The sequence below is a fragment of the Physeter macrocephalus genome, chromosome 1, assembly GCF_002837175.3.
Source record: "Physeter macrocephalus isolate SW-GA chromosome 1, ASM283717v5, whole genome shotgun sequence".
Taxonomy (NCBI): Eukaryota; Metazoa; Chordata; class Mammalia; order Artiodactyla; family Physeteridae; genus Physeter; species Physeter macrocephalus.
Window position 1 is genome coordinate 100,198,925 of NC_041214.2, and position 18,084 is coordinate 100,217,008.

General features: G+C 39.4%; 1 protein-coding gene and 2 non-coding genes across 3 annotated transcripts in view; all 3 read right to left on the bottom strand.

Moving 5' to 3' along the window:
• Positions 1-18,084, bottom strand: part of GRAMD1C (GRAM domain containing 1C) — a 105,911-nt gene that overhangs the window by 15,140 nt on the left and 72,687 nt on the right. The window contains exons 9-14 of the mRNA XM_028493448.2: positions 12,268-12,405; positions 7,182-7,300; positions 5,615-5,757; positions 4,808-4,911; positions 3,249-3,425; positions 2,062-2,119 (exon numbers count right to left, since the gene is read on the bottom strand). Coding sequence (XP_028349249.1) covers positions 2,062-2,119; positions 3,249-3,425; positions 4,808-4,911; positions 5,615-5,757; positions 7,182-7,300; positions 12,268-12,405 — 739 coding nt within the window. The remainder of the gene's footprint in view (positions 1-2,061; positions 2,120-3,248; positions 3,426-4,807; positions 4,912-5,614; positions 5,758-7,181; positions 7,301-12,267; positions 12,406-18,084) is intronic.
• LOC112064019 (U6 spliceosomal RNA) lies at positions 12,694-12,795 on the bottom strand. Its single transcript, XR_002891314.1, has one exon. It is a non-coding gene; the product is annotated as a U6 spliceosomal RNA (small nuclear RNA).
• On the bottom strand, positions 15,848-15,919 carry TRNAV-UAC (transfer RNA valine (anticodon UAC)). Its single transcript has one exon. It is a non-coding gene; the product is annotated as a tRNA-Val (tRNA).

The window sequence follows — 18,084 nt, forward strand, 5'->3', positions numbered from 1 at the left end:
AATAATATATCTTGCTCCCAAAGTCCACCTCCTCAACTTGGGATGATTCGCTGTCTATTCAGGTATTCCACAGATGCAGGGCACTTCAAGTTGATTGTGGAGCTTTAATCCGCTGCTTCTGAGGCTGCTGGGAGAGACCTCCCCCTCTCCTCTTTGTTCGCACAGCTCCAGGTGTGCAGCTTTGGACTTGGCCCTGCCTCTGCACGTAGGTCGTCCGGGGGCGTCTGCTCTTCACTCAGACAGGACGGGGTTAAAGGAGCAGCTGATGCGGGGGCTCCGGCTCACTCAGGCTGGGGGGAGGGAGGGGCACAGGTGCGGGGCGAGCCCGCCCATGGCGGCAGAGGCCGGCGTGGCACTGCACCAGCCCGAGGTGCGCCGCGCGTTCTCTTGGGGAAGCTGTCCCTGGATCCCGGGACCCTGGCAGTGGCGGGCTGCACAGGCTCCCGGGAAGGGAGGTGTGGAGAGTGACCTGTGCTCGCACACAGGCTTCTTGGAGGCGGCAGCAGGGGCCCACCCGGCCTGGGGGGGGGGAGGGGCACAGGTGCGGGGCGAGCCCGCCCATGGCGGCAGAGGCCGGCGTGACACTGCACCAGCCCGAGGTGCGCCGCGCATTCTCTTGGGGAAGCTGTCCCTGGATCCCGGAACCCTGGCAGTGGCGGGCTGCACAGGCTCCCGGGAAGGGAGGTGTGGAGAGTGACCTGTGCTCGCACACAGGCTTCTTGGAGGCGGCAGCAGCCGCCCTAGTGTCCCAAGCCCATCTCTGGTGTCCGCGCTGACAGCCGCGGCTCGCGCCCTTTTCTGGAGCTCCTTTACGCGGCACGTTTAATCCCCTCTCCTCTTGCACCAGGAAACAAAGAGGCAAGAAAAAGTCTCTTGTCTCTTCGGCAGCTCTATGCCCGTCTCTGGAGCTCCTTTAAGCGGCGTGCTTAATCCCATCTCCTCGCGCCCCAGGAAGCAAAGAGGGAAGAAAAGGTCTCTTGCCTCTTCGGCAGCTCCAGACTTCTCCCGGACTCCCTCCCGGCTAGCCGTGGTGCACTAACCCCTTCAGGCTGTGTTCACGCCGCCAACCCCAGTCCTCTCCCGGCTTACGACCGACTGAAGCCCGAGCCTCAGCTCCCAGCCCCCGCCTGTCCCGGCGGGTGAGCAGACAAGCCTCTCGGGCCGGTGAGTGCTGGTCGGCACGGATCCTCTGTGCGGGAATCTCTCCGCTATGCCCTCCGCACCCTGTTACTGCACTCTCCTCCGCGGCTTCGAAGCTCCCCACGTCCACCACCCGCAGTCTCCGCCTGCGAAGTGGCTTCTAGTGTGTGGAAGCCTTTCCTCCTTCACAGCTCCCTCCCACTGGTGCAGGTCCCGTCCCTATTCTTTTGTCTCTGTTTATTCTTTTTTCTTTTGCCCTACCCAGGTACGTGGGGAGTTTCTTGCCTTTTGGGAGGTCTGAGGTCTTCTGCCAGAGTTCAGTGGGTGTTCTATAGGAGCAGTTCCACGTGTAGGTATTTCTGATGTATTTGTGGGGAGGAAGGTGATCTCCGCGTCTTACTCTTCCGCCATCTTCTCTCCGCCCCTCACGTGTGTTTTAGAATACTACTGATTCCTGATCCCTACTCAAGACCCACTGACTCGATCTGTAGGACTGGGGCTGGGAAATCTGTATTTCAGCAAGTGATTCTTATGCACAGTAAAGGGTAAGGACCACTGTAATAAGCAAATAGAGTAAAACAGCATTGTTGGGATTTCATCAGCCTGCATATAAAAATATTCCCTTTAAATTTATGGTACTTCCCTAAAAATCTATGGTGGTAGAAACAAATCAGATTAGTTTAAAAACAAAAACATTTACTGAACGTGTATTTGGTATTCCCTCGAATTTAACAGTTCTTCTGAAAATCATTCAAAAACTATCAGACTGAAGCATATAAAATTAGTGTTTTTGTAGGCCAAAATTGGTCAAATTGTGGTAATTTCTATATAATAATATACAAGTACGTTCAAATTCTTTTGGAAACCATTAAAAGATAAGTGAGGGCACAAGCAAACTAAGCATTCAACAGAAATACTTACAAAATACTCATCACAACAATAAGGACGGTGTTATAGCTTTTAATTTCCTTTTCCTTTCCTGAAAATTACAAAAAAAGGCCGTATTAGAATCAGGATTGTTTAATTTCATTTGAAAAGTACTGGAAAAGAAGTTTTTTAAATTATTTGTAAAGACAAAGTGATTTACAGTGAATTCCCTGCACCCCTCTTTTGACTTCTGATATCCTGAGTATTAGTAAACAAATCTACAAAAAGAAACCCTATATCAGTTCTGCAAATTTGGCCTATATTACAGATTAATTTGTTCTAAAATTAAACAAGCAATTCAATTTATCATGTATGATCTCTAGCTAAGTTCCATCTCTGCAAATAATATTTGAACTAGTTTTACGTATAATGCTTCCCTCCTTAAAAAAAAAACTTTTTAAATCATCCTCACCTGTTCTCTGTTTCCCAAATTTTGTTGCCAAATCCCAAAATTAAACAGCTATTAAGTTGAAATGGTAGAAAAACATATTCACACTAAGATGTAAACCTTAGAAAAGGATTTGATAATGTAGAAGGATGAGAAGGTATGACAGCTTTATAGCACTGAGAGGGAGGGAACGACAGTTAGTAGGGGCAAGATGTCTTCAAAATTGAGAGTGGAGATAATAAAAGTCAACTTCTATCTCTGCAATTTTGCTGGGCTGGCCCTGACAGTACATAAGGATTAAAAGCATACAAACATGGTAGTAGATTCAAGGGTAGAAATCAAATGTGTACAAACGCTAGGCAGGAAGTTAATGAGTGAAGCGTCCAGCAATAGGATAAGAGTCGTGGGGACTGGTGACCTGGGGAGAGTGCACGCTCAGTCAAATGGGGCAGCTACTGCTAAGCTCCAACCACCTGCTGCTACGAAGGGATGTGGGTCCAGGGCTGCCAGGTCTGAGACTCTATATAAAAATGTCCAAGGTTTAAAATACCATGTGGGCCCAGTAAAATACTTCTACTGGCCACATGCCTGCCATTTTGTAACTGCTCCTTTATACTTATATAATGGTTTTCTTTAAGGAATTCAGAGTTTGACAAACATTATTGGAAAAGGAGAGGAGAAAGGGAGACCTCCTAACTGACGTGTCTTATAAACAAGAGGCATATTTGGCTTCATATAAAGTAAACTTATAAGGAAAAAAGACTTTCATGTCTGTTTACCAGGTAACAGCTACCTGTAATATCCCCTTTGGTATCTAAGCCCAGGTCTCCAGAAGAACGCTGAGAAGAAAGTTTAGGAGCTGTTTCTGCTGTTCTGTTGACGGTTCGCCTTCTCCTTCGTAGGCCACTAAGTTTTCCAGGGTCTTCAATGGACTGATTTACCATAGATTCTTCCATTAACAAATCTGATTCTAGGAAGAAAAAAATCTTTAGATAGTGGAGAAACCTTCTCAACTATAAGATACTGGGCCGTTGGTCGTTGTTTTGTTCTCAGTTTGCTTTTTTTTAGACCTTGGTAACTTTCTTTAACTATTACTCAGATTCTTATGGCCTAGATTCAAACTTTACTCTTAATGAAAAGTTTTGGAGTGTACGATGATCCCATAATGAGGCTGCATTATTCTAGGAAGAATGAACTGTATTAATTAATGACAGGATCATGAGAGCAAATTTGCCATGTGCTATATTAAATATTAATGTAGAGATTTCAGTTATGGAAACAACCCACTTACATTGGATCATTAGGAAGATTCCCAAGATAGATTATAGTACTTGATTGTCAATCTCAAAGGAAGGAGAAGCATATAATAGTTCTAATTTACAATGAGGGTTTGCAAAAAAGGAAGCACTAGTAAAGAAAATCTGCAAGCAACCTATCAATAAAAACCTCATTTTTCACATTTGTTTTAACCTTTCCCTTCACCAGATTTTTCATTAGAAGTTCATTATCTAGGGGCCAAACTCATTTTTGAGTTTCATTTTTCTAGTGATCTGGAGCTTAATAATGAAATAACCAAAGACAAGGAAACAAGGAAAATAAATAATCAACAAGCTGGATGATGAAGCCTTAAATTACCCTGAGTTGATTGGCCACCACCTTTTCTTTAACTAAAATTAATTATGCTCACATATGTATATATATGTTTTTTCCTCATGTATATTTTAAGGAATATCCAAACAGAACAACTACATCACCTCCCCAGTCTAGTACCCACCTCCACCAAATCCACACATGTACGTGGTACCATTGCTAGGTGGGCCTGCGTAAACCCAGGAAAGCTGCATTGGTAAGGGAGATGTGGGCCTGAGGACGCTCCAGACCTTCGTGGGCATAAGTGCATACTTATGACTGGATTATCCAGTCTCTCACTGCAGTCAGCTTCCTTGGCTCCTTACAGAAGGAGGGAGTGTGACAGTTCCTAACTGTGTGATCTTGGACAAGTCACTTAACCTCTCTCTCTGTGTGTTTCAATGGAAAAAAAAATAACAGTACTTATATCTCATAGGGTTGTAATGTAACAGTACTTATATCTTACAGGGTTGTAAAAAACAGGTTGACATTTATAAAGCACATAGAACAACATCTGGCATATCATAAGCATTATGTAAGTGTTTGGTAGACCAATGAAAATTAGAAGTTTTGAAATTCTAAGTGGAGTAGCTGGAACCACTTCAGTAGGAGTCATTCCAACATCATCTACCAGTTCCTGCTACAAATCCAAATGAGGAATCCATCCATTCTGTTAATAAATGCCATTTTTACAAAAATAGATAAATCAAGAAATTTACAAACCAAGCTGTTTGAAATAGTCCGCCAAGGAACTCCAGGAATTCTTCTCAATTAAAGATTTGACAATGGCCCATGGTTGTTTTTTGTATTTCAAATCTGTTGAAACTCTAATAGATGAGGAAGAAAGAAGAATATTTAATTTACAAAATTTAATTATATTATTAACATTACAATTAGATGTAGGAATGAATTCAGCGGAAAGCCAAAAGGATTCAGTCATTAATACTATTAAAAAAAAATTGTTCACTGATAATGAATTCTTTAAAAAATTACTGGGCGCTGCTAAAATTTCATCAACTTGGCATTTTATTTCTTTCCTTTCTCTAACCCTGAATTTTCTTTACTTAAATAGCAATAAAGGTGCAAAATAAATTTTAAGTTTCCTAAATGCCTCGTATAAAAAATCTCTAGTGGTCATACATTAGCTGCAAGTCACTACATTAGCTGAGACTGGGCCAATTGTGTGATGGCCCACCACCATCTTCAACACGCCAACATTTCTGGTCTCCCATCGCAACAGAGCTGTATCCCGCCCACCACGTGCTCCTCAAGTCTCCCAGTCCCCTTGCCATTAAACGGGGTCCTGTGACCAGTTCTGGCCACTGGACTGCGAGCACAGCTCTACAGCTCTCTCTTCCAGTGGCAAATGAAATGACACATATTCTGGATTGTGCAGCCCCGGGAGGTCGAAGCCTTCATTAGCCTGGGTCCTTGAGTAAGGATCCCCGCCCCTCTGAGGATTGCCGTTGATACGTTACCAGCACACAGTGTAGCCTGTCCTGACTAGAACACTCATTTACAGCAGCTCACCTCAACCGGCATTTCTGCTTTGAAGATCGGATGATATAGTATCTGTTCAGAGTATAGAAGTAATCATGGTAGGGGACATCATGTGTCAGCACTTCTGAATCTACCAAGTAAAATTGTGCTTCCCGACTTTCTTTATACAGTCTCTGCCAAAATAAGATTAAATTTTTTTGCATGTACATGTTTAATACATCAAATTCCTCGCCAATTTAGAGCCTATACACTAGAATTCCTTCTCACCAATTACAAAAAACATGAGAAGCCTATATACACAGCCAGAAGGGCACCATGTTGGCTGTGAGATCTGTGAATTGAGACGGGACCTGCAGAAATAGTATTTGCTACCTCTCTGTCATTTCACTGTATAATTGTTTTTTTCCTTTCTTTTAGGCATGAGGAGGAGAAAGGAACTACATAATCTCTCGTGTGTGTTAGTAATTTACAAAGAATTGCAAATGTTCCTGGTAGGGAAACAACTCAAAACTCAATTGAACAAAGCTAGGACCCCACTCTAAAATTCATCAAAGTTTAACAAAACCACCCTTCACCAAAAACGTGAAGGAAGGAGACAACCAAACAAAACACTGCTTTCCCTAAACAGGATCAGAAGTGGTTGCTGGCCAAATCTTTCTCATTTTCACGTTACCGATTCTGTCCATCCTCTAAGGTTATCAAAGACTCTCCAATTCAAAATACACAACTTCTCTTAAATGTTTGAAAATCTCTGGAAGAAAAAAATTTAAGTCCTTTTGAACACTGACGGACAAAAACTATGATAGCACAACTAATTCAGATGTTGATAAATATTTTCTAACTTTGCAGAACAGTTATACTATATGTCAACAAAAACTGGCCAAACATAAACCCCACTGTATGACGGTGCCACGCTAGTCACACAGTAGACAGAGCATTAAATATCTTACAATCTCTTCCTCATATGTCACAGCAGTCATCTAGTTATTTGGCCCTAACCCTTGACATGATCCAGTAAATCAGATTTTAAAAACCATGTATTCTGGAAAAGTTCAAACATATACAAGAGTAGAAATGAACATTATACAATAAACCCTCATAAGCTCATCAACCAGCTTCAACAATATTAACTCCTGCCCAGTCCTGTTTCATCTGTACCTCTCCCCATAGTCCCTCCCTCTACTCCCATCCTCTGCCTGACTAGATTACTTTTAAAAGACACCCTAGATACCAACATAATTTCATCCAAAAATACATCAGTATATCTCTTTATAAATTCCTCAGTATATCCCTTTAAAAGATAAATATTCTGTTCTTTAAAATATAGCTACAATACCATTATTGCACATAAAAATGAACAATTCCTTAAATCTCAGAAATACCTTTTTACAGTTGGTTTGTCTGAATTAGGATTGAGTTAATTTGGTTGATATACCTCTTAAATCTCTTTTCACCTGTACACAGTTTCTCCTCTATTTTTTTCCTTGCCGTTTATTTGTTGAAACTGTCCTGTAAATTGGTGACTAGGACCTATGACAGGCATCTTCCCTCCTCCCACATGCACAGTTCTTTTGGAATACTGGCAGCATAGACATACCTGCTTTTCAGTGGCCGTGGTGCACTTTCCAGTTAGTGGATTATTAAGGACTATAGTGTAGGTCATGGTTCTCAGTTGGTCACCTCCAGGTTCTACATTCCAAGGGGTAGATACTACATCTAATCACAGCAAATATAAAAAGAGTTAGTTCTAGAAATTTGAGGGGTATGGCTTGGAATGGAATCAAAGAGGAAGTTTCTTAATTATTTCAATTTTTATTTTTGACCAATCCTAACTTCCTTATAACTGTGTGATTAGTTTAACATTAAACAAGAGTAAAATCACATGTTAGGCACCCTTCTTGTATGTGACATACGCCCCATCTCTGATCCATTTACTTCTAGTCTATTAAAAAACTTTTTTCTTTTCTCTAGAAGATAAAATTAAAAGTCATTTCATCAGTAGGCTTCTTTTTTTTTTTGTTTTTTTTGTTTTTTTTTTTTTTTCTGGTACGCGGGCCTCTCACTGCTGTGGCCTCTCCCGCTGCGAAGCACAGGCTCCGGACGCGCAGGCTCAGCGGCCATGGCTCACGGGCCCAGCCGCTCCGCGGCATGTGGGATCTTCCCAGACCGGGGCACTAACCCGTGTCCCCTGCATCCGCAGGCGGACTCTCAACCACTGCGCCAACAGGGTAGCCCCAGTAGGCTTCTTTTTAAAGTCCCCAGTACCTACAAAGAGAAGTAACGGTGCTGGCCTTATTAAACAGAGATAGAACACTTCAACATTTCCATCACTGAGGACAAGACCTTGAATTATGCAGCAATATGATCTGATCCCAACTTGTGGGGAAATCACGTCGATGAGAAATCATGTAGTGTTAATGGCTTATCTGCCGAGATCTTTAATCAAGGAGGGAGCAATGGAATATAAATAAACTATGTAACCTTTTCTATATGAAGAAAGCTATAGAATAATCTCTCTGCATTTATGGCAAGATCTTGGTCAAAATTCTCTTTTATTTACTTAGCAACAACACAGTGAGTAAAAATACACTTTGAACGGAAATATATCTTTAGAACATAGCACCATACATTAACAAAGGTCCTTTAACAAGCCAAACACTAGGAAAATATAGGTAACAGCATCATGAACTCTATTCAAAGATCTGACTAAGCTGGCTAATGTTGGCACAATGGATTTAGGCAATTAGTATACCTGGCTGCTATTCATCAATGTCCTAAAACATAGGAGCATTTATCTAACCCACTACCCATCATCAAAGGACTGAAGCAAGGCTTTATGATATATCCAATTTTGCTCAACTTCTTTCATTTAGTTAGGCCTAGAGATTTAATGAGGGATCCTGAAGCTGCCTTTTGCATATCTAGAAAAATTGTGCAAGCAAATTAAAAAGGCAACATTACAAACCATGGGATCTACAATAGAGAATTTGCTGTAAAAATGATTTATTTAGTTGTCCAAGAAAGAGGTATAAAATTAATTATAAAATACTTTTCAAAAGATCATTTTGGTCATATGTCAGCCTGTTTCAGAAAAATTATACCAATAGTCCATTGTTAATCAGCAACAGAATTTAAAGATATCATTGAATTCTGCCATTAAAACTGCACACCATTCAACAAAGCAACTATCAACAAAGATAAAAGTGTCTCTTCCACGTGTATTTTCACCAATGTTACCAAGAAGCCTATTGAACATCATGTGCCAGAACATCATCTACTTCACAGAGACAGAAAGTAGAATGGTGGTCATCAGGAGTTTGGGAGAGGGGGAAATGGAGAGTTATTGTTTAATAGGTACAGAGTTTCAGTTTGGGAAGATGAAGAAGTTCTAGAGATGGATGATACTGATGGCTTGCACAACAAAATGTGAATGTACTTAATGCCACGGAATTGTACTTAAAAATGGCTAAAATGGTAAATTTTATGTTATGTACATTTTACCACAAGAAAAAAGACTGGTGAATCTAGGTAATGGGTATAGGTTTTATTATACTATTCATGCAACTTTTCTGAAGGCTTACATTTTTCAAAATTAAAAAGTTGAATAAAAAGACTTAAAACTGAGCTTTGAATTACAAAAGTAGTGTCATACAATAGTAAACAAAGATTTAAAAGAATCCAATTTAGATAATTTTTATTGAAAATTATTAAGAATTACCATCATTTTTAATAATTTTAAATAATTATTAAAAAATAGATCCAGCAGTAGCCATTTTAGTGCTGAAATTAGGTTAAATCCACAAATAACTGACCATACTAAACTTTCCCATTAAATTCTTGATATTTTTAGAAAGGAGCCTTTGAGACCCATTCTCAAGAAACACAACTTTGATTACTAGGTAACAAGTTCAGAAGATAACATAATAGCGTGCAATCATAAGCAGATTATCTCTTCTGGGGCAAACCTTCTGACTAATTCTAGGTCTAAAGGTAACATGCCTGTAACTATTTATACTTGTGATTAGCCATAAGCCTTTGCTGCCCAAAGCCATTTATAGCATCAGATAGCAAACACAGTCATCCATACTGAAGCTAGATATATCAGACACCAAATGCAGCTATGATTCAAAAAACAAACTTCATTTAGTATCAGCGTGGAATAACATGCTAGTTTCTTGTGGGCCTTTTCAGCCATAAAAATGCTGGCACAATATCAATAGGCATCATCTTAGAAAATTAAGAGAAATAATGTATCCTACTCTTCTGAAATAGCAAGTTCTCCAGGTAGACATGAATGGCAAGAAGATACAAAATGATTCAGAACAGATATAATAAGTTAAATATAAGCTACTGAGTGAAAAGAAAGATTTATATCCCTCAGGTATTATACATTTTTAAAACTGCAAGAACTGCGGCTTCCCTGGTGGCTCAGTGGTTAAGAATCCACCTGCCAATGCAGGGGACACAGGTTCGAGCACTGGTCCGGGAAGATCCCACATGCCACGGAGCAACAAAGCCCGTGCGCCACAACTACTGAGCCTGCGCTCTAGAGCCCGTGCTCCGCAATAAGAGAAGCCACCGCAATGAGAAGCCCGCGCAATGCAACAAAGAGTAGCCCCCGCTCTCCGCAACTAGAGAAAGCCCATGCACAGCAACGAAGATCCAATGTAGCCAAAAATAAATAAAATAAATTAGTTAAAAAAAAAAACTGGAAGAACTGAAAAAAGTAATGATTTTTAAAAACATGACATTCGTGCTTGCCTGGTGGCACAGTGGTTGAGAGTCCGCCTGCTGATGCAGGGGACACGGGTTCAAGCCCTGGTCTGGAAGAATCCCACATGCCGCAGAGCGGCTCGACCCGTGAGCCATGGCCGCTGAGCCTGCGCGTCCGGAGCCTGTGCTCCGCAACGGGAGAGGCCACAGCAGTGAGAGGCCCACGTACCACAAAAAAAAACCAAAAAACACATGACATTCTTAATATAATCACAAGACTCAATAGCTATCAAGTAGAAACTGCTTTGCTACTCTACTATAAATAATAAGGAAAAATTACTCTTTACAACTGAATCCGTATCAATGATATAATCTATGAATATGTAATTACGTTTACATAAAAGTTTCAAATAAAGGAATAACATCTAATCTCTAATAAAATGGCTAAATTATAAATTATATTTAAATTGATTGTAGAATAACTTTCTCTTTGACTATGTCAAATGACTCAGCTTATATAGATCTCTGCTACTGCTGATTTCTAATTTTATATAGCAAGCTAAACCACATGCTCCCAAGTTTCTAAAATATCTTGAAATATTTAGGATAAATTCAATTTCAAATTGACTATAAGCTTATTTGAGATGTTTACCAAAATAGAACTTTTAATACATAATCAATAAAATCTTTTTTATAACTAAGTTCCTAACTGGAATTTTTTTTCTTTTTTGGTGTTTTCATTAAGGTAGACCATAGACACTGCAATCTCAAATTTCCATGAATTTTCACAGAGAAAACACACACGTGTATCACTACCCAAATCAAGACAGAGAACTTTACCAGCATCCCAGAAGCCCCCTCCCAGTCTTTACCCACCCAATTACCAACAGCAGTTAACTAGTATGATGATTTTATGTCCATAAATAAGTTTTACCTGTTTTTTTTTTTTTAGAAGATGTTGGGGGTAGGAGTTTATTAATTCATTTATTTATTTTTGGCTGTGTTGGGTCTTCGTTTCTGTGAGAGGGCTTTCTCTAGTTGTGGCAAGCGGGCGCCACTCTTCATCGCCGTGCGCGGGCCTCTCACTATCGCGGCCTCTCTTGTTGCGGAGCACAGGCTCCAAATGCGCAGGCTCAGTAGTTGTGCCTCACGAGCCTAGTTGCTCCGCGGCATGTGGGATCCTCCCAGACCAGGGCTCGAACCCGTGTCCCCTGCATTAGCAGGCAGATTCTCAACGACTGCCCCACAAGGGAAGCCCCAGTTTTACCTGTTTTTAAACTTTATATAAAGAAATCACAGTATGTACTGTTTTGTGTCTGGCTTCTTTTGCTTAATACTACAGAATATCAGTAAGATTTACTCATATTATTATAAGTAGCAGGTTTGTTTTTTTTTCTTTGCTACACAGTATTCTTTTGTGTGAACATACATAATCTGTTTATCCATTCTATTATTGGTGGATATTTGGGCTGTTTTGAGTTTGGGGGCCATTATAAATAATGCTGCTATGAACACTGCAGTACATGTCATTCAGATACACATGTACCCATTTCTGAAGGTTATATATACCTAACAGTAGAATTGTTGAGTCAGCTTTAGTAGATACTGCCAAACCATTTAGCAAAGTGATTGCACCAATTTATACTCTACTAGAATCCAATTTTTCCACAGTAGAACCCTTTTAAAGGTGGTTCAACCCAACTAAATTGCTACATTAATAAATAAATGGAGTTTTAGTTCTCAAAGGGCCTGAACTTAATTGTAGGTAGGACCTGACTAATTGGACAATTATACTATTTACATGTGATTTTAGCCAAAACACCTAAACACTAGTTTATACATCACCAAAATAAAATGGAAGCCTGTCTAAATTTTCCCCTTGACAACATAAATCAATGTATATAGGCTCAACCCTCTAAGGATAATAAAATTCTCCCAAATTTATCATTAGATAAGAACACAAGACCAACCTATTATATTTCTAGAACTGGCAAATATCTGCATAAAGCGTGAACTGGTGAAGAGCAATTCAAACATTCTCTCAGCACTGATATGAAAAACACGGTTGATATAAAGTCTTCCATGAAGATCTTTCTCAGGAATATTTTCTGGGGAAACAAAAAACATGGAACAAAAAGTGAAGAAATCAAGGAAAGGTAATTTCAAGGTTTTGTTTTGTTTGTTTTGGGCACAAAATGGTTTTTAAATGTGATTACAACGATCAGCACATTACAGGACACTATTAAAACTCTAAATTGGTATTATATACATATGTACTATGTATAACTATACATAATAGTATATAGTAATTAAACTATATATGATCAATAGTTCAGTCAAAACCCAAGATATAGAAATATTTAACTTGAATATCAAACTCCCATAATATATCATTCAAAAGAATATTTCATGAATTTGTGTGTCATCCCTGTGCAGGGGCCATGCTAATCTTCTCTGTATCATTCCAATTTTAGTATATGTCCTGCCAAAGCGAGCACTCAAAAAAATATTTCAAGAGTGACAAGGGCAGTACTGAGACACATAGGGTGGTATCTACCAGGTGAACAGCAGGTCCTATTTCTGAATACGCAAATATTCGGTAATTACTAAGTCATGAATGACTCGAATATCTATCTGCTGCACTCACTAACTTACTAGCCTGAACAGTGTTTCAAACTTGACTTAAAGCTCATTCCCCCAAGACAAGTATCACTGTATCCACTACCTACTCTCAATACCACACATTAAAAGAAATCCTTCTGAAAAGTATTCTTCAAAGCTAAATAAAGCCCAACGGAATATTACGTTTTTCTAAGAATTTGACAGCGATAATTACGTTGAAAACTCCTGGTAGCAAATGAAGAAGCAACATCTGCTCACCTCTCCTCATGTTCCCTGGAAACACTGCATAAAAGAGCCCAGGAATCTATGGTGCTTAGCATATGGCAGGTATTGTGCTAAGCACGTTACAAATATTCACTCATCTTATCCTCACAGCAATCCTGTGAGATAAGAGGTATTAACATCTTCATCTCCATCGTACAGATGAGAAAACCGAGACACTGAGAGAATTGCTGAAACTCGCCAAAGCTCTGTGGCTAGTGAGTGACTGAATTGGAATTTGCATTCACTGTAGCTCCAGAGCACACAAACTAAACCTCTATTTTATAGGTCAAGGAGTTTAACTTAGAGGAATTAAAAGGAAATGGGAAAAAAAAAAGGACATCTAGGAAAAGGAGCCTGGTAGAATAAAGGAAATAGAGTAAAGCAATCCAATGTGAAATTTTAATGATTTCAGGACTGGGATTATTTATTATTTCAAGGATTATGCCTGTCAGTACAGAATGACAACTGTGACAAAAGCTCCCCACAGTTCGCAAATCAAGCTCTAAGAATTATCCGTGTCAAGCATCTGTCCATGTTAAGCCATGAGAAGCAGTCACTTAAAGTAAAAGATAGTAGTCTAAGAATCAGAAAAACCCTTCTAGCTCTGCCTTCATCCCAGCTATTGGTTTTTCTCCCTCATGAAATGGTTTGTGTCTCCCTATTTTGCTACAGGTGCAAAGAACTTAGGGATATCGAGTAGATACTGATTTACCTTCTCCCTGAAACAATACTATGTGTAGGCAAAAGCTATTCACTGCAATTTCAAGTAATGGCTCCTTGGGCATAGAAATGAATCACTGAAACTAGGCAATTAACTAAGGTTCTGTGAGGCAACTTCCTAATTAGGCTTGAGAAATAGCTTTTTCTGACATAGAAGTAATACATGTTCATTGTAAAAATAATTCATGTATTCACAAAGAAAGCAAACAAGTACAGGTGATTCTATTAATCCTGCTCATCACCTTCACAGAACTTATCCCAACTTGTAATTATATTTTTATTGGCTTAGTGACTTGTGTATTGTCTCTCTCCTGCACTAGACTCTAAGTTCTACGTGAGCAGGGATCGTGTTGATTTCAAACACCTAAGTACATTACATGTTTGGCACACAGTAAGTGTTAAATAACTTTTTGGGGCTTCCCTGGTGGCGCAGTGGTTGAGAGTCCACCTGCTGATGCAGGGGACACGGGTTCGTGCCCCGGTCCGGGAAGATCCCACATGCCGCAGAGCGGCTGGGCCCGTGAGCCACGGCCGCTGAGCCTGCGCGTCCGGAGCCTGTGCTCCGCAACGGGAGAGGCCACAACAGTGAGAGGCCTGCGTACAGCAAAATAAATAAATAAATAAATTTAAAAAAAAACAACTTTTTGAATGAATAAGTGACTATGGAAAATGCAAAAAATCTTAGGGTCTACTTTTATTTATAGCACTTTAAATTGGCAATCATATTTTTAAACTTTTTATTTTTTAAATAATTTTAGAGGTACAATTAACTAAACTAGGCTTTATTCCTATTTTTTCCAGTAATGTCTTTTTCTGCTCAAGAACCCAACCCAAAGTCCCATGTTGAATTTAGTTGTTATCTTCTTAGTCTCCTCCAATCTATGACAGTCCCTCACTTTTTCCTTGTTTTTCAGTGCCCTTATACATTTGAAAAGTACAGGTCAGGTATTATGTAGAATGTCCCTCAATTTGGGTTCATCTGAGGTTTTTTTTTTTCATGATTAGACTGGGGTTTGGATTTGGGGGAAGAATACCACAGAGGTGAAGTACCCTCCTCCTCAAACTCAGGGTGTACACATATCAGCATGACTTATGATGAGGTTAACCTTGATCACTTGGTGGTGTCTGGCAGGCTCTCCACTTCAAAAGTATTATTTTCCTCTTTCCACATTCTATTTGTTAGAAATGAGTCACTAAGTTCAGTCCATAATCAAGGGAAGGAGAATTAAGCTCCACCTCCTGGAAGGGGGAGTATCTACATATATTATTTGGAACTCTGTAAGGAAGACTCATGCTTGCTCCCCCGTTTATATATTTATTCAATCACTGGTATCAGTATGGACTTATGAATAATTATTTTATACTTTAGGTTATAATGGAGTATTATCATTATTTATTTTGCTGCTCACATTTTTTTTTTGTTTGGCCATTAGAAGCTCTTTCAGGTTGACTCCTATGTCCTTTCGATATGCCTCTTTTTTTCTTTTTCAAGCACTTCTTTATATTCTGCCACTACAAGATGTTCCAGGTTCATTTTGCATATTCCCCAACTGGGCCCTAGAAGCAGCCATTTCTCTAAGGAGTCTGGGAACTATAATTTTTCAAAAGTAAGTTTCCTGTTCACATTTAAGAAGGACATAAATTACACTTATATAAATATTTCAATACAATATCTTCATATTTCATTTAAACTCCATTATTCGATAAAATGTTCTATATCATGACTGATAAAACATAATCTGTGGTATTGCTGCTGGAAATTAACAAAAATACTTTTTGTATGCAAATGTGTTTGAGGAAGTAAGGATATGAAATAAACTATTTCCACCTGGGATTTTTATTTTAATATTTATTTATTTGGCTGTGCCGGGTCTTAGTTGAGGCATGTAGAATCTTTGTTGCGACGTGCACGATCTTTAGTTGCGGCATGCATGCGGGATCAAGTTCCCTGACCAGGGATCGAACCTGGACCCCTGCATTGTAAGCGCGGAGTCTTAACCGCTGGACCACCAAGGAAGTCCCTGGGATTATTTATTTATTAAATTCATGGTACTTTAAAGCTTCCTACCTAAATAACATCACCAATAATATTGCTGGAAATTTATTAAGCTAGCAGGTGGCATTTTAAATGGGGAAAGGAACACTGCTCAACTTAGTAGCAGGTTACTATTTCCAATAAAGAAGAAATACTATTTCAAGCATATAAGTTTGAAAGTGGCCAGTGGAAATCGTGGGAAAATTGAGACATAAATATGAGAAGGACCTGGACATGAATAAAACTGAAACCAGATGTTGATAGTATTTTGAGGATGTGTGAAAAATGTATTAGGTAGGTATGCAAGAAAATTAGGTAATTTGGAGTTTAATTGAGTAACTAAGGACACACAATTTGTTTTATCTTCCATTTTCTAAAAATGGGTGATTAGGGCTCATATGCAATACAGAAACTACATCACTATTATTCTTTGCTTATTTCTAGATAAAGACACAGCTTATATGAGTTTTAATGTTATCCTTCAAATCATTAATGTTAATTTTATAGGAACTCAATAAAGAAAGTAAGGCATTTTTTTAAAAGGACCATTCTTATAAAAGAGCAGGTGAGAAAGAAGGGGGAAAAAAAAATTCCCGTTTTGCTGTCACTTACGTGTCTGGCCACTGGGTGCCAGAGTAGATCTCCCTACAGTTAGAGGTTCAGGCAGGCAGGGGATAACTAATTCACACGGCTGCATACCCAAGCATGAATGGTAAGGACACCAAGAGAGTCTAGTCATTTCTGGTGCTTGATCCTTTTTTAAAAAAACTTCCTCTCGACTATTTTTCTCAAAAGAACACATCAACTGTCTTCTTAATGCATTCTATGATATTTTAGGGACTTGTTTATTTTAATTTACGTTTTTAAGAGTGTGGGTTTAGTTTTCATCAGAGATGCTTCAGTGTTTCCAAACCAAGGTTGAACCTGATTTGGATTTGGTTTTCAAGGATTTGGTCTTGGTTTGGTTTCGGATCTGGATTTGATTTTAGATTTGGACTTGATTTGGATTCGATTTAGATTTGCCTTGGATCTAGTTTTGGTTTTCACAGATTTAGTAAACAGCCTTCAGGGGTTCCCAAACCAGGTCTAAGCCGAACAGTGAGTGGACTAGCAAATACAATCATGTCGGACAGATCCAAACCACTACAACGTCCCCATCACCAATATTCTGGTAGGAATATTAATACAACATGCTGGTACAAAAGCAGGTATAGCAAAACTCCACTGGCATTACTCCTTTCTTGAAATTTGGAAGTAGTCACTACCCTAGATCTTTCCCATTGTCTCCTCACTTCACTGACTTCAGTGTCAATAATCTTACAGCTAAAAAGAAAAAAAATTCCTTGAAATGCCCACTTGATAAGCATGACAAGCCCTAGGTTATTGGTTCTAACTTAAGAGAAAGTAAAGAGAATATGACTTGCTATAAAGTTTCCCTTAAATTTTTTATTACATTCTCTACTTTTGAATCTCTCTCTCTCTTTCTCTTTTTTTTTTTGTGGTTAAGGAAAGTAGTAAAATTATAGTGTTACACCATGAAGATTTTTATTATGATTTTTTTAAACTCAAATGGTATTAAAGACTCGAATGTAAGACCTGAAACCATAAAACTTCTAGAAGAAAACATAAGCAGTGCATTCTTTTTTTTTGTTTGTTTGTTTTTGTTTTTTTTTTTGTGCTATGCGGGCCTCCCTCTGCTGCGGCCTCTCCCATTGCGGAGCACAGGCTCCGGACGCGCAAGCCCAGCGGCCACGGCTCACGGGCCCAGCCGCTCCGCGGCATGTGGGATCCTCCCAGACCGGGGCGCGAACCCGGATCCCCTGCATCAGCAGGCGGACGTGCAACCACTGCGCCACCAGGGAAGCCCCAAAAGCAGTGCATTCTTTGACAGCTTTCTTAGCAGTATTTTTTTGTGTATATCTCCTCTGGCAAGATAAATAAAAGCAAAAATAAATAAATGGGACTAGATCAAACTAAAAAGCTTTTGCACAGTGAAAGAAACTATAATCTAAATGAAAAGGCTGACTAGAATAGGAGAAGAAATTTGCAAACGATATATCTGATAAGGGGTTAATATCCAAAATATACAAAGAACACATACAACTCAACAACTAAAAACCACCTGATTAAAAAATGAAATGAGCAG